This window comes from Peromyscus californicus, unplaced genomic scaffold (genome assembly GCF_007827085.1).
Source record: "Peromyscus californicus insignis strain IS unplaced genomic scaffold, ASM782708v3 Scaffold_4__1_contigs__length_199733344, whole genome shotgun sequence".
NCBI lineage: Eukaryota > Metazoa > Chordata > Mammalia > Rodentia > Cricetidae > Peromyscus > Peromyscus californicus.
In genome coordinates this window covers 169,032,617-169,054,720 of record NW_026294562.1, presented here as the reverse complement: position 1 = coordinate 169,054,720, position 22,104 = coordinate 169,032,617, and the positions used below count along the sequence as shown (strand labels likewise).

The window sequence follows — 22,104 nt, the reverse complement described above, 5'->3', positions numbered from 1 at the left end:
GAATTCCCTGGTAACCCCAGGTCCACAAGGATGCGACACCTTTGGACTCTTGGGGCACACACTTGCAGACACATAATTAAGAATAATAAATAAGCTGGGCATGGTGGTGGCGCACGCCTTTAATCCCAGCACTCAGGAGGCAGAGGCGGGCGGATCTCTGAGTTTGAGGCCAGCCTGGGCTACAGAGGGATTCCCAGGACAGCCAGGGCTGTTACACAGAGAAACCCTGTCTTGAACAACCTAAATAAATAGATGTAATAAAAACTTTAAAAATAATAACGACCAAAACACAATGGAGTAAGACTGACTGTACTGTGTTGAGGGATATGGCCCTCTTGGAAGGGCACTGTGAGAGCCCAAGAGGGTTCCAATCCTAGGCTCCATGTTGTGGGAGAGGGGAGCAAATCCAGGGCCCAGAGAATGGAGTAAGGCATTGACAGAATTGAGGCTGGCGGGTTATGGCAGAGGGAGGGAGATGACATGCAATGGGGTGTCATAGTCGGTCCTTTTCCTGGAACAGCTCCTAGTCCCAGAGCGGGAACCAGACTCAAAAAGGGTGCCCATGAGCGGTGAGCGATGTGACTTTGGCTGACTTTTAGGGCAAATGGCTGCGGTGGGCATCATTTCCCAGAAGAGCAGAGCAGTTTGGATGGGCGTTTGGGTGTGAAGTGTTCCGTGTGCAGGCTCTGGGTACAGCTAATGGAGTTTGCTGGCCTCTGAGTGCTTTCACAGGGAGATGTCAAGAACCTTGAAGACGGCTTCTAAGGCGTCGCTGCGCTGGAGGGTGGAGGGGGTGGGGTAGATAGATTTATTTTTTTTTTAAATTCCTTCCAGGTGAGCGTGCTTTCTCACAGTCTGGAAATTACATTTTGAAATTGTCCATAAGGGGCGCTCGCTGTCATTGTACACGAGCTAAGATTCCTGAGGCAAGTTGCTTCCTCTCTGGGCGGCTCCAGGCGTCTTCATCTAGAATATGGGGATTTTATCTCCATTACAAATCCTCCTGCCTCTACTTCCCTGGAAGCTCGGTCTGGGGGGCACTCTCAGCCTAGCCTTCCACGGTCCAGGCTTAGCATGGACCGCCCAGCTTAGGCCACCGCCACCAGGGGGCAGTAGGGAATAGTTGGGCTCAGGCACAGGGATGGGGGCGAAGGGAAGTTTGCTGGGGATTTGGAGGTGAAGGGAGGCTGGCTGGCGTTGTCTGCAGAGGCCCCAGCTGGGAGCCGCTCTTCTCTGCCCCCCAACCCCACCCAGTGCGACATTATGTCAACACAGCCCTGCGGCTGTTTCTGGCCTGGACAATATTTGCCTTGGGGATCTGGGTCGGTCGCTATGGATACCGGCACCCCCCAGGACCGGAAGAGGCTGAGGGGAGCTGACTGCATCTGCCTCATCTCCCTCGGATTTCGTCTTTGGGGCAGTTGATACAGTCTTGCCGTTCTGGACTCTGTCCTTTCCTTCTCTGTCTGGGTGCTTGCTGTCAGCTATCCTGTTTCTGTCTCTTTGTCTGTCACTCTCAGTGGGTCCCCTCTCTCTGAATTTCTGTCTTGCCTGGTCCCTGTCTCCCCTGTTGCCCGACTCTGTGACGCTCACTCAATCCTCGACTCTTTCACATAGGCCAGGCTGTCTTCAAACTCTCTGTGTGGCCAAAGATGATTTTGAAATTTCTGACCCTCCTGTCTCCATCACCACCCCCCACCCCACCCCGTGGTGCTGGGATTACATGCACTACCACGTCTGGTTTATGTGGTGGTGGGGATCGAACCCAGGGCTTCACCCACGCTGGGCGAGCACTCTATTCCGCTGAGCCACATCGCGCAGAGTTTGTCTCTCTGGGTCTCTTCTCTCTTACTTCCATTTTTTTTCCTGGCTGTGGATTCTTTCCTCCACGATCCCTCGTGTGAGGCTGAGTGTGCAGTCTAGCTCCCCCTTGTTTGACTCCCAGGATTTATCTCTCTGTGGCTGTGAGCCTGGGACTCTTGCCTTCTGGCCTCTCCTCTCTCTGAGGCTCTGCCTCTCTGGCCCCTTAAGTGAGTGGCCATGTTTCCCTGAGGGTGTCTCCGAGCCCCTATTACCATCTCCATTTCTCACTAGTTCTCTATCCTTCAAACCTTGTATCTCTGTAGTCTTGAATCTCGGGGGCCGTCTCTCCCTCCCATTCCTGGCCTCAGGCCCCATGGGGCGCCTCCTCTCCCCATATCTCTCTGCCTCATTTCCTCGGCACCATCTGCCAGCACCCCAGGCTCCTGCCTGATCCCCTCCAGCTCTGCTTGGCTGGGCAGCCCCGTGGGGGGGGAGACACAGGCTTTCCAGCTTCCCCCCTGCTGTCACTTCCAAAGTTGGGGCACTGCCTGGCCACTGCCCTAAGCCTGAGGGGCAAGAGACAAGAGCCAGGAAAGTTAGGACCAGGAACAACGGAGGGAGGCAGACAGACACCCAGAGACAAGACGAGAAAGGAAGGGGGGACCCAGGGAAGCTGGAAGAAAGAAGAGGTCTGAGGTGGAGCCCAGCAACAGAGAAAGCTTGCCTAGCTTGTGTGGGACCCTGGGCTCCATTCCCAGGATGCAAAATTAAATAAAGCAGATTTTAAAACAGACAAATGAATTGTGGTAGCTAATGCTTATCATCTCAGGACCAGGAGAGGGGCTGAGGATTGAGGTGATTTTGAGGTCAGCTTAGGCTATAAGTGTGTTGGGGGGACAGGGAGGCAAGAGCTATAGCTTAACTGGAGAGCCCTTGATTATAACCCTCCAGTGAGGGGCTGGGGTGTGGCTCATTGATAGAGCACCTGCCTAGAGTCCCCCAGTGAGGGGCTGGGGTGTGGCTCAGTGGTAGAGCCCCTGCCTAGAATCCTCCAGTGAGGGGCTGGGGTGTGGCTCATTGATAGAGCACCTGCCTAGAATCACCCAGTGAGGGGCTGGGGGTGTGGCTCAGTGGTAGAGCCCCTGTCTAGAATCCCCCAGTGAGGGGCTGGGGTGTGGCTCAGTGGTAGAGCCCTTGCCTAGAATCCCCAGTGAGGGGCTGAGGTGTGGCTCAGTGGTAGAGCCCCTGCCTAGAATCCCCCAGTGAGGGGCTGGGGGTGTGGCTCAGTGGTAGAGCCCCTGCCTAGAATCCCCCAGTGAGGGGCTGGGGGCGTGGTACACTGTTAGAGTGCTTGTCTGGCAGGCATGAGGACCAGAACAATAACAATAACAATAACAGCATTAATAAATACACAAAGAAGACAAGCAGAAGAGATTGGCTCGAAACAAGAGGAAGGCTGATTGAAAAGACCTGTGAAGCTGAATGAGGACAGACGTGAAGGAAGAGGAAATCGCCTAAATTAAGAAAGAAAGACAGAAACACTGAATGTGGGGTTGGAGGAAAAGAGAAAGGGGAGATTTCGTTTGTTTGGTCCTTTTGACAGGGTCTCCTTCTGTAGCCCCGGCTGACCTGGTACTTCCTCTGCAGGTCAGGCTGGCCTTGAACTCACAGGGCTCAGCTAGGCCTCACCTCCAGAGTGCTGGGACTGATGCTCTGTCAGGCTGCACTAGACAGGAGGGATTTGGAGGAGAGCGGGAGAAGAGAGAGGGAGGGGAGAGGGAGCAAGCAGAGAGAGAGGAGGAGATAGGCTGGCGGCTGGGAGAGACAGGCTATATTTAGAGACCGGAAGAGCCAAGTATGCTGGAAAAGCAGCCAGAGTGAATGTAGTCAGGGGCTGAGTCTCCCGGGGCGGGTGAAGGGTGGGCTGCGGCATGGTGCAGCCTGGGAGCAGCTGAGCAGCCAGGGAGGCTCCAGGCTGCTTCTTCAATGCCTGTCCCCAGAGACTGCGGGGACCCTAGACAGAGGACAGGGCTGGGCAGGAGCCAGTCAAGGACCTAGACAGATGTTCCCTCCTCTGCCTTCCCATCCTACATGCCTGCCCTGTGTCCACCTAGAGTGAACAATGGCCTGGAGGGTGTGAGGATGCCTTTGTCTTCAGGAACATCTTTGGAAATTTAATACACACACACATGTATTTATTTATCTGTGTGTGTGTGTGTGTGTGTGTGTGTGTGTGTGTGTGTGTGTCTGTGTGTGTGTGTGTGTGTGTGTGTGTGTGTGGATGTGCGCTGCTGTGTACGAGTGGAGGTCAGAGGACCACCTGTGGGTGTTGGCCCATCCTCTCCTTCTACCGTGTGGGTTCCAGGGACTGAGCTCCGGTCGTCCGTCCGTCCGTCCGTCAGCTTTGGGGGCAAGCACGCAAGCACACTTACCCACTGAGCCGTCTCGCGGGCCCCCTTTTGAGATTTTTATTTAGCAAATACACAACGAGTCTCATTGAGATACATACATGTATGTATGTATGTATGTATGTATGTATGTATAATGTGTTTTGATTGTCTTCACCCTGTCTCCTGGCTCACCTCTTTCCTGTTTCCGACTCATCCTCTACCTGCATGCTGTGTGGGGTTCTTTGTTGTGTTTCAGTGAGTTTCATTAGTGTTGCTTACAAGTTCGTGGGGAAGGGGTGATGGACAGGAACATGGGCACCGTACTACTATAGATTCTCAATGAGGGGGTGGAGCCGGGGGTCCCCGCCCCCTCAAGACTATCTTTCAGGCCCACCCTCTCTCATCTCTCTCTTCCTCCCTTCCCCCTTCTCCTCTTCTTCCTCCTCATCCTCCATCCTTTCTCTCTCCCCACCTCTCTCTGAAATAGCGCCTCACTATGCAGCCCAGGCTGGCCTCAAACTCAGGATCTTCTTGCCTCAACCTGCTCCAATGTTGGGATGACAGGCCTGAGTCTACACTCCAAGCTCTTCCCTCCATCTCTCTCCCCTTCTTCTTCGTCTTTTTTTTTTCACAGGGTGGAGTTCAAGACAGGGTTTCTCTGTGTAACAGCCCCAGGTGTCCTAGAACTCACTCTGTAGACCAGGCTGGCCTCGAACTCACAGAGATCCGGCTGCCTCTGCCTCCCGCGTGCTGGGATTAAAGGCGTGCGCCACCACCGCCCGGTCTCTCTCCCCTTCTTATCTTTCTGGGTCTCCGGTTCTTTTCCTGCCCCTCTTACCATTCTGTGCCATTCTTCCTCCCTCTCCAGTCCAGTGACCTTCGTGCCCTCTAGAAGCCCAGCAGGCTCTTCCAACCCCAGCTGTCCATGAGGTGCTCTTCAATCTCAGACCCCCTTCATGCTCCACTTCAGGGACAGACACTTTCCCAGGATCCACAGGACTCCAGGAATGTGGAGCAGAGAGCACAGAGGCCCCCAGAGGCCAGGCGGTAAGGACCCTCATCCCCCCCCCCCCCCATGCTCTCTGCTCCCTGCCTCTGATGTGGACCTCAGGCCACTCCCTGCCTTTCCTGGGGCCTCTGGGCCTCAGCTTGTCCTCTGCAAAATGGGCAGGCTTGCCTCTGTCCCACTTTTCACACAGATCCCAGGGGAGCAAGCGAGCAGCCTGAACTAGTGGTGTGGATTGAGGGGGAGATGTCGACACTGAGTTCTCATGCTGGGTTCCAAGTCTCCCCATCCTAAGTTCCACGGACAGATGTTCCCTACATCTAGAGTGGAGATCCCGGAAGTAGGGATCGTAAGAGCATGGGTGATATATGGGTTCCTGTAACTGTGGGACCACTTCAAGATTGCTGCGTGTCAATGTGTGACAGTGGGAATCACAGTGTGTGGGCAGGTAACTGTATGACTGGCTGTGGGACCAGGGAGGGTCACATACTTGACACATGTAAGCTGTGAGTGGTGACCCTTAGGTACAATACACGCCCAGCAGCTGGCATTGGAGGCCGGATGACAAGATCAAGGCTAGCCTGGGCCATAGAGCATCCTTTCTCACAAAATAAGAAAAAATGGAAAAAAAGATGACATGGGCCAGCAGGATGGTTCAGTGGTTAGGGGTGCCTGCCATCAAGTCTGACAACACACGCTCCATCCCTGGAACCTACGTGGAATGTCTGTGGGTTGTGAGTGTGGATGGAACAATGCTATGGTTGCGTGCCTATGTGGCACCCGGTGTGAAGATGAGAGCACATGCATTCGGTGATTCCTGAGGAGTATGTGTTGTTGCATGTGGGGACACTGTGTGATGTGTGTCTCGGGTGACAGTGTTTGTGGGTGTGTGTGACACTGTGATGTGTGTCTCGGGTGACAGTGTTTGTGGGTGGGTGTGACACTGTGTGATGTGTGTGTGACACTGTGTGATGTGTGTCTCGGGTGACAGTGTTTGTGGGTGTGTGTGACACTGTGTGATGTGTGTCTCGGGTGACAGTGTTTGTGGGTGTGTGTGACACTGTGTGATGTGTGTGACACTGTGTGATGTGTGTCTCAGGTGTCAGTGTTTGTGGGTGTGTGTGACGCTGTGTGTGACTTTCAGCTTGGTCTGAGAGACAAATGGCCATGTGAATCACACACACAAGTACGTGTGTCCTGGACACTCATTGCTTGAGGTCCTGCTCTGGGTAATGTCCTCCTGGGAGACAGACTAGTGGCAGCTAGTCTGACACGGTACACTGAATTGACTGTGGGTATGTGTGCTGTTTATTGACAGTGTTCCTGGGAGCCGATGTGGCTGCACATGTCTGTGCAGCTGAAATCTGAATCTCAGCACTTGAAGAACTGAGGCAGGAGGATCCAAAGTTGGAGGACACCTGGTTTATATAGTAAGACTGTCAAGCTGGGCGGTGGCGGTGCACGCCTTTAATCCCAGCACTCGGGAGACAGAGCCAGGTGGACCTCTGTGAGTTCGAGGCCAGCCTGGTCTACAGAGCGAGTCCCAGGAAAGGCGCAAAGCTACACAGAGAAACTCTGTCTCGAAAAACCAAAGCCAAAACAAAACAAAACAAAGAAAACAGGGCTGGAGAGCACTGGTTGCTATTCTACAGGACCCAAGAGGACCCAGGGTTCAGTACTCAGCACCTACAGGAAAGCTCACAACCATCGGTAACTCCAGTTCCAGATCCGGTGCCCTCTTCTGGCCTCCTTGGGTACTGCATGAATGTGGTGCACATGCATCCGTGAAGCAAAACGCAGGTGAAATTAAAGTGAAACAAGTTAAGGACTGGGACTACGGATGCCTCGGGTGATAAAATGCTCGCTACGCGAGGGTAAGAGCCTGAGTTTGATCCTCAGCAGCAGGTAAAGCTGGGTAGTGTGTGTTTGCAATCCCAGTGCTGGAGAGGTAGAGGCAGGCAGATCTCTGTGAGTTCAAGGCCAGCCTGGTCCACAGAGTGAGTTCCAGGCAGCTAGGGCTACACAATGATACACTGTCTCATATATATGAGAAAGAAAGGTGAGCAGATCCCGAGGAAGGGCAGCAGAGGTTGGTCTCTGGCATCCATCCACATGAGGACATTTGGACACACACACACACACACACACACACACACACACACACACACAGGCACGAATACAAATTAGTCAGCACCTGCCAAGTGTGGCGGCACACCCCTTTCATCCCAGCACTCAGGAGACAGAGGCAGGCAGATGTCTGAGTTCAAGGCCAGCCTGGTCTGCGGAGGGAGTTCCATGGCAGCCAGGGCTCCACAGAGAAACCCTGTCTCAAAGAACCAAAACAAACAAAACTAGACAGCACCCAAGAATGACATCAGAGGTTGCCCTCTGGCCCTCATACCCGTCCACATGGACATACACACACAACACACATGCACCAAAGAATGACAACAGAAAGGTCACGGTGTTAGGACTATGGGATGCCAGGTTGTGTGTGTGTTTGCTCGTATGTGACGTGTCCACGGCCCTAGGCACACAGCCGCGTGTCCCTGCGGGTGAAAGACTGCCTCCCTCAGCACGGTCCCACTTAGACAGCTGTGAACGAACCTGTTACTCACAGAGTCACACTCCATGAGTCTCGGCGTCTGGGATCCTGGGCGAGGCTGTGGCAGCGGCTGGATGGGATGGTGCGTTCTGTGGCTGGGGGAAGGGGGAGGAGGGCCGGACCGTAACTGTGCGGCTGCTCCTACGTGACACAGAGTGGCTGTGATAAACGTGCCTGCTCCCCAGTTCCCACTCATGCCCAGAGCTCCCCCCTCCTGTGCTCCGTTCCGCTCTGGCCCCGCCCCCTCCAGCACCCCAGGCTGCCGGCGCCCGTCACCTCTTCCAGAGCTCAGGCAGGCGAGGCAGGGCAGCCCTGGCAGGAGAAGGAGATTGGGAGCGGGACCGGGCACAGGTAAGGGGTCCCCGTCAAGCCCCTGCCCTGGGCCCATCTCTCCCCTGTCTCTGTCTCTCTATCTCTCCCTTTGTCTCTTTCTGCCTCTCTCTCTCTGCCCGGTCATCTTTCCCTTCACCTCTCTCACTCTCTAGATGAGTTTATTTCTATTTACCCATTCTCTCTATCTCGCTCGCCCCACTTACTTCTGTCTCTGAGCCCACATTTTTTGTCTCTGTCTCCTCCCCCCCTTTGGTCTCTGATCTCTTGCTGCGAGAGGTCTCATTGTCCCTGAGTCTTTCTGTTTTCATCCCGTCTCTGACTCTGTTTTTTGTTTGTTTGGTTGCTTTTTTTTTTTTTTTTTTTCTGTTTTTCTGGAGCCCTGAGATTCCCTCTAGAAACCCGGCTTTCACATTGTCTGGGTGGGGGTGGATGGTGGTTGCGGTTAGAAGAATTTTTCAGAGCATTTCGCTTGCTAAAGTCAGAAACCCAGGGTCTAATTCCTGAGTATTTGGATGCTGGGAGAATGCTGTCCCTCTGGCTCTGGGTTTTATATACGTATTCAAAGCCAGGAAAGTTTTAGAAGATGGGTACCTATCTAATTTAAAAACACTTCGGGCTGAGAACCCATACGGCTGTTTCAAGTTCCCTTCTAGACTTGACGGCCGGTTTCTATTCCACCCCCCACCCCGTGGAGGTCCCAGGTTCCCGAGTCTCTCCGGTCTAGCCCTCTGGGTGACACTGACACGTCTGCCCATCACAGCTCTAGGGCAACAGGCCCCTCAGCAAACACCCCTCCCTTCCACCTTGGCTGCCTCAGCAACACTTAGGAGGGCCTGGGAATCGCTTAGCTGATCCCAGCCCCACTTAACCCCTGGAGGCCGCGCCTAGTCCTGCCCCACCCCAAGTCCTCACGTGCGGAAATGGGGGTGGCCTCAGACTCCATGTGCTTCTTTCTGGCAGGTGAGCACTGGCCGAGGCTGCTGAGGTCTTGATTTTGCCCTGGGACCCTCCAACCCAACTGCCTCCCAGGGGCCAGAGTCTCCATCACCCTTCAAGGATGCTCCTGAGGCTTCTGCTTCTGTGTTTGTGGGGACTGCCACTCCAGAGGGCGGAGGGTGAGGACCTGGAGAGACACGGGTGGGCGGTCTGGGAGGCTCTTAAGCCTTCCCCCACCCCCAGGAGCGTTTTAAGGCTGCCCGCCCCTGCCCGCAGTCTGGTAGTTTCCACTCACACTTTCCCTCACAAGTCCTCCCGGTGGGGTCCAGCCACCACCCTTCTCTGATGCTCTCCAAATCTGCCATCTCCCATACCAGATCCCTTGGTGGTTTTCTAGGCACCCCAATTCCATCTAAAAGGTTTCTAAGCCACCCAGGAGTCCTGGGTAAAAAACTGAACGGCTCCCTCCAAATCTCTGACCGAGCTTGCTGCCTGGGAGGGGTCTTCCTGGGGGGGGGGGCGTCCTCCGTTCCCTTTTCTCTTAGACAGATTCTGAGGAGCAGACAACGAGGGAGCTGTACCAGAGCTGGGAGCGCTACGGCCGGGAGTGCCAGGAGACCCTGGAGGCTGCAGATCCACCCTCAGGTGTGGCTAGAGGGCTGGGCGAGCAGGAGGAAGGGGGCAGAGAGAAGGAGTTGGCAGCCAAAGAAGGAAATCTGGGCGGTTTCGAGGACCTGTGGGTGCGGCTTGGCTCGGGTAGGCAGCGAGGTCCTGGGTTGGATTCAGCTGAATAGGAGAACCCTAATCCCAGCACTCAGGAAGCAGAGGCAAGCGGATCTCTGTGAGTTCGAGGCCAGCCTGGTCTAGAGGGCAAGTTCCCTGGCAGAGAAGTGGGAGGGGTCGTGGGCGTGACCTGCACTACAGTGGGCGGGGTTTGGGTGGAGCTTGATAATTGAGCTCTAGATTTGGTGGGAGGAGCCTGCGGTATCTGCTGTGGGACTTGGAGGACGGATGGGCTTGAGGTCTGGTGAGAGGAACTTGTGGCCTCTAAGGGGATAGCATCCTGGAGGACCGCTCCTCTACTCCAGCCTCTGGCTCCGCCGCCCTCTCCCTCAGGCATAGTCTGTAACGGGTCCTTCGATATGTACGTCTGCTGGGACTACACGGCCGCCAACACCACTGCTCGGGCATCCTGCCCCTGGTATCTGCCCTGGTACAGCCACGGTGAGGCGCTTCCCGTACCCTTCACCCTGGACTCCGCACTCGGGCAGCTCACCCAGTCCCTCCTGGTCCTTTTTGTCCTGTGACCCTGTCTGTCAAGCCTGGTATTCCCTGATGTCTGTGTCTGCTGGGCTCTGTCACACAATCCACTTTCCCTGACTTTATTTATTGTGTGTATATGTGGACGCGCGTGCTATGGGGCGTGACGATAAGAGATCAACATACAGGACTGTATTCATGTGGGTCCCACCAGCGCTACCAGCGACTCTGCCTGCTGAGCCCAGGCTGGCCTTGAGCTCATGGCAATCCTCCTGCCTCGGCCTCCCAGTTGTCAGGATTACAGTGATGAAGCACTCCATACCTCTTTCTCTGATCCCCTCCCTCATGCTCCCATAGTGGCTGCAGGCTACATCTTCCGCCAGTGTGGCAGTGATGGCCAGTGGGGGTCTTGGAGAGATCACACTCAGTGTGAGAATCCAGAGAAGAACGGGACCTTTCAGGTGAGACGAGGTGGAGGGTCCAGGTCAGGGTGTCTGGAGAGAGCTGCAAACAAACACACAGACACAAACAAAAACAAAAAACACCACCTCCGGAGCTTCTGGCCCAACAACTCCACACCGCTTTGTACTGAGTAGAACTCTGGGTTGTTAGTAATTAAAATCCAACTCAGACTTGCTTGAAGCAGAAAAAGGAGCCGTGTGCCCATTTCTGAGATTGAGACCTATACCGTAAGGTGACGACAGTATCAGGTGGAGTAAGACCTAGTGCTCAAACGACACAGTCTCTGTCACCAGAGCGCGCTTGTCTTCCTCTGTTGGCCTCAGGTTTTTTGTTTGTGGGGCATCAAGAAGAGGTAACCCCATTAATGTCAGACTTCTTTTTTTTAAAGTCCTTTATTTATCAGTGTGTGTGTGTGTGTGTGTGTGTGTGTGTGTGTGTGCCACAGTGTGTATGTGGAGGTGAGAGGACAACTTTGTGGAGCTAGTTCTTTTCTTTCCACCCTTCTGGGGATTCCAGGAATTGAACTCAGGTCATCAGGTTTATGCGGCAAGCGCCTTTACCTTTTTTTTTTTTTTTTTTTGGTTTTGCGCCTTTACCTTTTGACATCTTTGTGTGTGTGTGTGTGTGTGTGTGTGTGTGTGTGTGTGTGTGTGTGTGATTTTGAGACAGGATCTCTCTGTCTAGTTCTGGCTGTCCTAGATCTCACTCTGTAGACCAGGCTGGCCTTGAACTCACAGAGATTCTCCTGCCTCTGCCTCCCGAGTGCTGGCATTAAAGCCACCATGCCTGGCTTTGCCACTGTTTTTTTTTTTAAAGGAGTTATTTTATTGCTTTTAATTATGTATGTGTAATCCCAGCACTCCGGAGGTCCAGGCAGGTAACTCTGCAAGCTCAAAACCAGCCTGGTCTATATAGTGAGTGAGCTCCAGGTCAGCCAAGGCTGCATAGGAAAATCCTGTCTCAAAAGAAAAAAAAAGTCTGTGTGTCTGTGTGTGTGTGTGTGTGTGTGTGTGTGTTTCTGTCTGTGTGTATTTGTGTTTGTGTCTGTATGTGTGTGTCTGTATATGTCTGTATTTGTGTGTCTGTATGTATGTGTCTGTGTGTGTATTTGTGTGTGCATGTGTGTGTCTGTGTGTGTATGTCTGTGTGTGTATTTGTGTGTATGTCTGTATATGTGTGTATTTGTATTTGTGTGTGCATGTGTGTGTCTGTGTGTGTATGTCTCTGTGTGTATTTGTGTGTGTTTGTGTGTATATGTGTGTATTTGTATTTGTGTATTTGTGTGTGTGTCTGTATGTGTGTGTCTATATGTGTCTGTGTGTGTCTGTGTGTGTATTTGTGTGTGCATGTGTGTGTCTGTGTGTGTTCAGGTGCCCAAAGTTAGCTGTGTTAGATTCCCTGGAGCTGGAGTTACAGATAGTTGTAGCCACTTGATGTGGGTGCTGAGGACCTCACCCTCATGTTCTGCAAGAGCAGTGCTCTTAACCGCTGGCCACTTCTCCAGCCTTGGTTTTTTGTTTGTGTTTGCTTGTGTTAGGACAGGGTTTCACTCTGTAGCCCAGGCTGGCCTCAAGCTAGAGACACTCCTCCTGCCTCAGCTTCCTGAGGGGTGTGCTGCCATTCCTGACTCGTTAATCCTTACACCACATCCCAGGACCAGTGCTCATTGTCCTGTGTTGAGTCATAGTCCCACATTGTTTACTAATCACAGTGTGTGTGTGTGTGTGTGTGTGTGTGTGTGTGTGTGTGTGTGTACACCTAGCCTTGGAAGGGAAGCATGGAGTCAACCCCACTTAAAAAAGTACTTCAAGGAAAAAATCAGAGTGCTTCACTTTGCAAGAACAGAAAACAAAGGGGCGCTTTTCCCAGAGGAGAATGGGTTGTTGGGAGAGGGGAGGCCTGCTGGGCATCCCTGCCTCCTACTCTGGGCCAGCTCGGAGAGTCACATCTTCTCTTGCCTTCCATGTCCCCGCCAGGACCAAAGGCTGATCCTGGAGCACCTGCAGGTCGTGTATACAGTCGGCTACTCCCTGTCCCTGGCCGCTCTGCTGCTAGCCCTGCTCATCTTAAGTCTGTTCAGGTGAGACTCCCAGCCCTGTGTGGTGTGCTGGAGACACAGTCCTCAGTTTACACACTAAGTTGGGGGATGGGGCGGCTCCAGGGGAAGGGGTGGAGGGTGGTCAGAGGGACTCTGGATGACTGAGGAGAGCTCTCCAGGGGCCCCCCAGCCCTCTTGTCTCTCAAATCCTCCAGGCGGCTGCACTGCACTCGTAATTACATTCACATGAACTTGTTCACATCTTTTATGCTGCGGGCAGTGGCCATCCTCACCCGAGACCGGCTGCTTCCTCCACTTGGGCCCTACGCTGGGGACCAGACTCCTACCCTGTGGAACCAGGTACTCCATCTCCTCCTTTCTGGTGGGACCAAGAAGTTCTCCATCTATTTCCATACCTTTTCTCATCACTGTACTGAGGGTATGGGAGCAGGATGGGAGGAAGACATGGATGAGGGGGATTTGGAAGGTACCAATTCATTCCTGGATGTGCGGAGATGAACAGAGGTGTAAACATAGGACTATAATAATTGTTGGGAGAAATGTGAGAGTCTTGGGGTAGAGCTCAGTAATTGAGTACCTGTGCCAGTACTGGGAGAATTGAAAGATTAAGAGCCATCCAGGACTGAAGAGATGGTTCAGTGGTTAAGAGAACTGAACACTCTTGCAGAGAGGATCCGGGTTTGACTCCCAGCATCCACAGGACAGCCCACAGCCATCTGTAACTCCGGTTCTAAGGGATCTGATGCTCTCTTCTGATCCGCGTGTGATGCTTAGACATGCATGCAGGCAAAACACCTCTACACATTAAATACAACAAAAAGGGCATCTAGATGGTTCAATGCATAAAGGCACTGCTAACAAGCTCGATGACTTGCGTTCAATCCCTGAAACCCACATGGTGGACAAAGAGAACCAACTCCTGAAGGTCTTTGTGGTCACATAGCTTGGCATTTAATTTGTTGTTGTTTCTTTTCTTTTCTTTTTATTTTATTTTTTTCTTTTGGTTTTTAGAGACAGGGTTTCTCTTTATAGTTTTGGTGCCTGTTCTGGAACTCGCTCTGTAGACCAGTCTGGCCTCGAACTCACAGAGATCCATCTGGCTCTGCCTCCTGAGTGCTGGGATTAAAGGCATGTTTTTTTTTTCTCTCTCTTTCCTCTTTCTTTCTTTCTTTCTTTCTTTCTTTCTTTCTTTCTTTCTTTCTTTTTTTCTTTCTTTCTTTCTTTCTTTCTTTCTTTCTTTCTTTCTTTCTTTCTTTCTTTCTTTCTTTCTTTCTTTCTTTCTTTCTTTCTTTCTTTCTTTGAGACAGGGTTTCTCTGTGTAGCCCTGGCCATCCTGGAACTCACTCAGGAAGTCCTGTAGTGCCAGTTATGTGGGAATTGGAACAGAATTGACATTTTAAGACTCAAGTGGGCTACAGAGCAAGTTCAAGGACAGCCTGGACAATTTAGTGAGACTCTGACTCAAAGAGAAGGGGAATGGGATGTAACTCAGTGGTAGAGCCCCTGCCTAGAATCCCCCACTGAGAGGCTGGGGGTGTGGCTCAGTGGTAGAGTCCCTGCCTAGAATCCCCAGTGAGGGGCTGGGGGTGTGTCTCAGTGGTAGAGCCCCTGCCTAGAATCCCCCAGTGAGGGGCCGGGGTGTGGCTCAGTGGTAGAGCATCTGCCTAACAAGCAGGAATCCCTGGGTTCAAGCCCTACTGCACAAAGGAACACACATAAATAATAAAATAAAGAGACAAGGTTGCTGGGGAAAGGCTTGGGGATACCTCTCTGCCTTGACTTCCCTTGTCTGATGTCTCCCTAGGCCCTAGCTGCCTGCCGCGCGGCTCAGATCGTGACCCAGTACTGCGTGGGGTGCCAACTACACCTGGCTGCTGGTAGAGGGTGTGTACCTGCACCATCTGCTGGTGATCGTGCGAGGCTCGGAAAAGGGCCACTTCCGCTGCTACCTGCTTCTTGGCTGGGGTGAGGCCTGACTCCGTGCCCTCCCACCCTCTGCCCAGCCCAGCGCGTCTCGGCTCCCCATTGCCCCGCCGATCCGCATTGCCTTCCCTCCTACTCCCTCGTTGAGGAATTCCGCGGGTCTTGGGCCTGGAAGGGGCTCGTGTGCACGCTGACAGCTGCGGCGGGGGTGGGGGGCGGGGATCGGGGTCTGCACAGGGGCCCCCGCGCTTTTCGTCATTCCTTGGGTGATCGTCAGGTACCTGTACGAGAACACGCAGTGAGTTGCAGGGTCTAGGGGCGGGGCCTGGGTTGTGGGCGGAGCTACATGGAATGGGGCGGGGGGAAGGGTGGGAACGGGACCCTGCGGCGAATGTGGGCGGGGTCTAAAGGGACTTGGCGCCGGGAAAGGTGGCTTAGGAGGCCTCCTGGAAAGCTGGGTGGGTGGGTCTTAAAGAAGGTGGGCAGGGCCTGGCGAGGGAGCCTGCCTGATTGGGTGTGGCTGGGGGCTGGGGGGAATTGTGCATCTCAGTTCTACCCTGCCTCCTCCAGGTGCTGGGAGCGCAACGAAGTCAAAGCCATTTGGTGGATCATTCGCACCCCCATCCTAATAACCATCTTGGTAGGGCCAGTCTCGCCTCCTCCAGGCTGTGCTCAGGGATTTCCCATTGTGGGGAAGCGGAGCGCCAACCTCCCGTCCCACCCCAAAACCGAATGGCTTCTGGCTCAGTCTCTCTCTCCTCACAGATCAATTTCCTCATCTTCATCCGCATCTTGGGCATCCTTGTGTCTAAGCTGAGGACACGGCAGATGCGCTGCCCCGACTACCGACTAAGGTGAGGGCCCTTGCGGGGAGGCAGATGGGGCCGGGTTCAGGGGAAGGGACGTGGGGACCACCAACACCCTCTCTTCCCAGGCTGGCTCGTTCCACGCTGACGTTGGTGCCCCTGCTGGGTGTCCACGAGGTGGTGTTTGCTCCCGTGACGGAGGAACAGGCTGAAGGCGCCCTGCGCTTAGCCAAACTGGCCTTCGAAATCTTCTTAAGTTCCTTCCAGGTGCTCTGACAGGGTGTGCAGAGGCTCCACCCCCCCCCCCCCCACCCTGGATCTCTCCACCCGAGCAGCCACTCACTGGGGTGCATCCGTGGGATTTCATTCATTCATTCATGCCTGCATTCATCATCATGCATGCGTAGGAAATACCTAACTAGGGTTGTCCTGGGCTGGGGGTGGGGGTGGGGGCGGGGGTGGGCAGTGGGGATGGTGGTAGAGGACCATACAGCCTTCCCCAGCACTGCTTTCGGGTGAGGAGCAAGGGCTGGGGGGGTGGACTGAGACGGGGCAGAGTTAGTTTCTGGCACTTGCCAACTTCATGGCTTCCTTTACCTTTGGATGGGGCTAGAGTGAGACAAGCCTCAAGTGCAGAATGTAAGGAAGTAGGTCGTTCCAAAATGTGAGGCCAATGCGGATGGTACCCTACCCTGATAGACCCCGCCGAGCCCCAGTCTTCTCCTCTCTAAAATGGGCACAGTACCAATCTCCGTGGGAAGAATGTGCATCCATTAAAGGAAGCAAGAGCAGATGGAGCGCTTACGTATGGAGCTACAGCCAGGAGCCAAATGGCTACCACCCGCCCCCTTCTGTGGGAGACACCAGGAGCAAACACCCTGTGTAAACAGTCAGTCACACATCTGGGGTACTGTTTCAGAATGAGGATCCCCGAGGCCAGAGGGCAGCCAGTGAGATGGAGAGAGGGTGCCTCAGCTGTAGACCTGGAGGCAGCAGCAGAGCGGCCGGCACAGAGAAAGGAGAGGGGCCAATTCCCTGAGCGCGACTTCAATATGTCTTTTATTTTTTCTCCTGGAAGAGGAAGCATGTGACTTGCTTTAGATTTTGATAGGATTGTAGAAAATCATAAGGAATATCTTTTTGTTGTTGTTGTTTTCTTTTCTTTCTTTCTTTTTTTGAGGCAGGGTCTCTCTGTGTAGCCCTGGCTGTCCTGGAACTCACTCTGTAGCCCAGGCTGGACTCGAACTCAGAGATCTGCCTGCCTCTGCCTCCCGAGTGCTGGGACTTAAGGTGTGTGCCACCACTGTCTGGCATAAGGAATATCTTTTAAAAAAAGGGTTTAAACATTTTTTTATTCATGTATTTTATGTATATGAGTGCTCTATTTGCATATATGCCTGCATGACAAAAGAGGGTATCAGAGAGAAGAGGGCACCAGATCTTATTACAGGTGGTTGTGAGCCACCATGTGGTTGCTGGGAATTGAACTCAGGACCTGGAACAGCAGCCGCTGCTCTCAGTCACTAAGTCATCTCTCCAGCTCCCATAAGGAATATCTTTTTTTTTTTTTTCTTTTTTTTTTTTGGTTTTTCGAGACAGGGTTTCTCTTTGTAGCTTTGCACCTTTCCTGGAACTCACTTGGTAGCCCAGGCTGGCCTCGAACTCACATAGATCCGCCTGCCTCTGCCTCCTGAGTGCTGGGATTAAAGGCGTGCGCCACCACCGCCCGGCCCCATAAGGAATATCTTAATAGTCCATGTTCATAACTGACTTGAAAATTAATGAACTTAAACTAGGCATGGGGGCTCAAATCTGTAATCTGTCTCCAGCTGGCCAAGCATGTGCTCCATTACTGAGCAAACCTCAAGCCCCATAATTAATTAGTTTTTAAAAATTATTTTTTGTGTATTGGTGTTTTAACTACACGTGTCTGTGCACCGTGTGCATGCAGTGCCCACAGAGGCCAGAAGAGGGCAAGTAATTAATTTCAGAGGGTTGTGGGCCACCATGTGGGTGCTGGGAATTGAACTTGGATCCTCTGGAAGAGCAGCAAGCACTCTTAACAGCTGAGCCATCTCTACAGCTCTAATCAATCAATTAGCTAATTGATTAATTATTTTTGGAGACAGGGTCTCACCAGTAGTTCTAGATATCCATTGAAGTCTGTGTAGACCAGGGTGTCCTCAAACTCACGGAAATCTGTCTCCCTCCGCCTCAGTGCTGGAATTAAAGGCATGTGCCACCACACCTGGCTAAGCAGTATTATCTTGCTATCCCGGAACTCACTCTGTAGCCCAGGCTGGCCTGGAACTCACAGAGATCCGTCTGCCTCTGCCTCTGCCTCCCGAGTGTTGGGATCAAAGGCGTGAGCCACCACTACCCGGCTGCACTACATCTTTTGACACACAAATACCTCAATTCTTCCAGCCACCACCTTCATTTTCCATGACCGAGGCACAGAGTGGTTAAGCAGCTTGCCCCAAATGTGGAAAGCAGGAAATCAGTTTCCACACACACAGGACGCTCCACTGAGGGACCCTGTTCTCAGCCCCCGGGCGGGGCAATGCAGGGAGCCGCCAGTAAGCAGGTGCCCTCGGTACCTAGGACCAGGGCGGCAACAGCCACAGCACTTTGGGGCTGGAATCAACGCAGTCCACAGCAGCGACCTGATTGATCTCTCCTCTTCTGGCAGGGCTTCCTGGTGAGCGTGCTCTACTGCTTCATCAACAAAGAGGTAGGAGAGGCCGGCCCGCCCGCGCCCCCTGGCGGCCGCGCCGGGAACGGCGCCGCCCTGAGCGCCCCGCGTTGCAGGTGCAGTCGGAGATCCGCCGGGGCTGGCGTCACCGCCGCCTGCGTCTCAGCCTCCGCGAAGAGCACCCCCGTCCGAACATGGAGCTCAGCCCCCCGGGCCTGCCCTCGCGTCCTGCACCCCGGGAGGCCCCCATAGGCAGCGCCTGGCCCTCTGGGTCTCTGCACGTGCCTGGAGATGAAGTCTTGGAAAGTTACTGCTAGGTAACGGGACTCCTGTGTCTGTACACTTCGCATGTATTGAGTGCCTACTGTGTACCAGCCCAGGTGTGGGGAATGCTGGGGAAACGGGGGGGAGAAGGAAGGAAGACAAGGTCCCTTTATGTATATATTTGTTGTGGAATGGCTTATGAAAAAGGATTGAGATGTTTAGGACCACTAACAGGGAGGCCGCTTGTGAAGACCGTGACGCTTTTAAGCCATGTTTGAAAGAAGTGGAGACAACCTGGAGAGGTGGAGGACAAGACTCCAGGCAGATTCCAGTGTAAAGGCCCTGGGAACAGGAAGGATGGAGAAGGGCTTCCGTGGCTGGAAAAAGCCTGGGCCTGCAGACGGGGAAGAAGTGGGCAAGGGGTGCAGTGAAGATTTTACTCTTTTATTTTATGCATACGACCGTTTTGCCTGCATGGATGTATGTGCACCACATGCATGCAGCACTTACATATGCCTGAAGGGTGGAAGATCCTCTGCGACTGCATGGTTGTCAGCCTCCACGTGGGTGGGGTGAACTGAACTCCATCTCTCCAGCCCTGCGTTTAGCAGGGGTGTCTGTCTCCTTGGCTCTTTTCCACACAGTTGTCTGCTCCACAGGGACAGATTGTTGGGGGCAGGATGTGAGCTGGGAGCCCAGTGAGAGGAATGCAGGTAGCTGGACCAGAGGGAGGCCATAGAGGGGTGAGAAAGATTTGCTGATGATCCCAGGAGAGGGGTCAGACTGCTGGGACAAAAGGAGGGAGAATCAAAGGGCTCTTGGCCTGTATAACGCTGGCGAGACTCAGGGGGCTGAACTTCAGGATCTGGAGCTGCAGGGGAAAGCTTGCAACAGAGCAAGAGGAGCCTGGACCACTGTGGGTTGAACATGGAGCAGGCAGGCCTCTGCTGAATCCTGCTCCAGGCAGCTAGACCCGCTGCTGGCAGTTAGGACACACCCTTCCGCCTCCCAGGGACGACTGAGAGACATTAGGGGATGCAGCCTCACTGTGGCTGGTCCACCTGCGTGTGCACACACACAAACCTCAATTAGTGGGGGGTGCTGTATTTTCCCCAGGGTCCCCAGAAGACGTGCCCCGTAGCTGACCCTACACTTCACACCTCAGCCCTTGGCGGCTGGTGGAGTGGAGGCCCTAGTAAATCAAGCGGGAGAATCACTTGCTTCTTTATGGGGTGGGAGATGAAGGCCAGGCTGGAAAAGGTGTGTGTGTGTGAGGTAGTCTGCCATAGACGAGTAAGGGGCAACTGGAGCGACACGTTGCCACCAGAAAACACGAAAACCACGTTGCCACTGTGCTCCTCCCTGAGAGAATCTCATGGACACTCTTTGAAACACATGAACAAATTAAAGCTGTGTGTGAACCTGCTGCTTCTCTGGAAAGACAACAAAACGAACAGCAGAGCTGGACAAGGGGGTGGGGCAGCTGTAGTCCCAGCATCTGAGGTGGTGGGAGGAGGAGGTCGAGTTGAAGGTCATCTTGATGGAAAGCAAGTTGGATATTTGAACTATGTGAGACCTTGTCTCAAATAAACAGCGAAAGCAGCAGGAAGCAGCCTAGTCCATTTCTTAGCTGTCCCTGAATTCTCAACTTGTCTGTACTGTTCCCTTCTCTGGGACCTGCATGCTCAGGTTGCCCAGGACTTCATGTGATCACTCCCACACTGCTTGACTCACTTGGGGTCCATCATGTCTGACTGGTGCAATCCCTGAGGACCTCTACTTCGGCTTTCATCCCCAAAGGGATTATTTGAAAGCAATCAAAGGCAGAGGCAGGGCTGTTGCATGTTCAAAGCCAGCCTTTCTTACTAAGATTCAGGATAGTCAGGACTAAAGTAAGATCACATTCTTTCCCCAGAAATAATTTGGTCAGGAAGTAGTGATGTATACCCCACCATCCAGGAAGCTGAGGCAGGAGCATTGCTGCAATCTGAGGCCAACCTAGGCTATATAACAAGACCCTATCAAAACCACAAGGGGCCAGGGGAGACGGCTCTGTGGGCAAAGTGCTGGGCGTGCAATTCTGAGGACCACGGCTCCAATTCCTAGCACCACATACTTGGGAGAATGATTGAGGGGGCTTCCCATGTGAGTCTGGGCCTCCATACATACAAATGTGTGCACATGTAGCCATTCATATGTGAACATGCACACACATGTATAGATCCTTACATCTGTCTGATCTCCATACATACAAATGTGTGCACATGTAGCCATTCATATGTGAACATGCACACACGTATAGATTCTTACATGTCTGAACTCCATACATACATGTGCAAACGTATCCATACACATGTGAACATGCACACACACTCCCACCACATGTAATTAATAAAAGCTAGATAGAAGCACCATCTGGGCAGCAGATGCCCAGGACTGCAACCTTTGCTGTGTGAGAGGGAGGTAAACAGTTTCCGTGTCTGCTAAGTAGTGCTCAGGGCGACAGAGCAGGACTGGAGCCCAAGCCTGAGACCTCAAGGCTTCAGGGCAGCTGTGTACACTGAGACTGCCCACCAGCTTGGCTGCATGGCTTAAAATTTATTATTTGTTTTTTTTTTTTTTTTTTTTTTTTTTGGTTTTTTGAGACAGGGTTTCTCTGTGTAGCTTTGCGCCTTTTCCTGGGACTCACTTGGTAGCCCAGGCTGGCCTCGAACTCACAGAGATCCGCCTGGCTCTGCCTCCCGAGTGCTGGGATTAAAGGCGTGCGCCACCACCGCCCGGCTATTTGTTTTTTTTTTAAGACAGGGTCTCTCAATGTAGTCCTGAACGACAAGAACATACAGGTGTAACGGTCCAGCAGCCATACCCAGCTCCCTCTGCTGCTCTTTAGGTCACCACACAGAGGGGCTGTCTGTCTTCCTCCCCTGGCACCGTGGCCCACTTCCCCTGTGAGGCGGAGGGTTGCAGTGGTGCTGGTGGGGGACCCCACAGGAAGGCCAGCTGAGACACGAAGTACCTTTTGCGGGTCTGGAGGCTGCAATCCCGGGTTCTCAGAGCAAACTGGAAGGAGCTAAGCAGGGAGCCGAGCGGTGCTCCTGGGGCGGAGCTCTCCTTGATGGCCCTGTTTCTCAGCCCTAGAGAGAGCCTAGAGGAGCATGGGCGACCAGGAGCCGCCTTCACTGGCCACAGCACCATGGCAGCCCATCAAGTGGGAGGAGGTGGAGGGGGAGCCCAGGCTAGCTCCTTTCTGAATGCACTTCCAACAGAGCCTTTTCTTGTGGAGATGGTCTCACTATGCCTGGCTCACCTCCTGCCTCAGCTTCTCAAGCTGTGGGATCACAGGCACGCACCACCATGCCTGCCTTCCTTTTAGTTTATTGTATTGTTCATTAGGCTGTTTTGTTGTTTGTTTTTGGAAACAGGGTCTTAGCCTGTAGCCCTGGTTGTCTTGGAACTCACTATGTAGACCAAGCTGGCCTTAAACTTGCAGAGAGGTCTCTGCCACTGCTTCCCTGAGTGCTGGGATTAAACACATGCACCACCATGATAGGCCATAAAGATC

The 22,104-nt window shown here is 53.3% G+C and overlaps 1 protein-coding gene across 1 annotated transcript; it reads left to right on the top strand.

Moving 5' to 3' along the window:
* Positions 1-7,805: 7,805 nt before the first annotated feature.
* On the top strand, positions 7,806-20,151 carry Gipr (gastric inhibitory polypeptide receptor). The gene is given in 14 exon segments (XM_052760514.1): positions 7,806-8,155; positions 9,098-9,718; positions 10,190-10,297; positions 10,691-10,794; positions 12,772-12,875; positions 13,049-13,193; positions 14,659-14,706; positions 14,708-14,819; positions 15,015-15,075; positions 15,348-15,417; positions 15,543-15,631; positions 15,712-15,850; positions 18,276-18,317; positions 18,395-20,151. Coding segments are annotated over 12 exon segments (1,197 nt in total). The 5' UTR covers positions 7,806-8,155; positions 9,098-9,718; positions 10,190-10,215; the 3' UTR covers positions 18,596-20,151.
* The last annotated feature ends 1,953 nt before the right edge of the window (positions 20,152-22,104 follow it).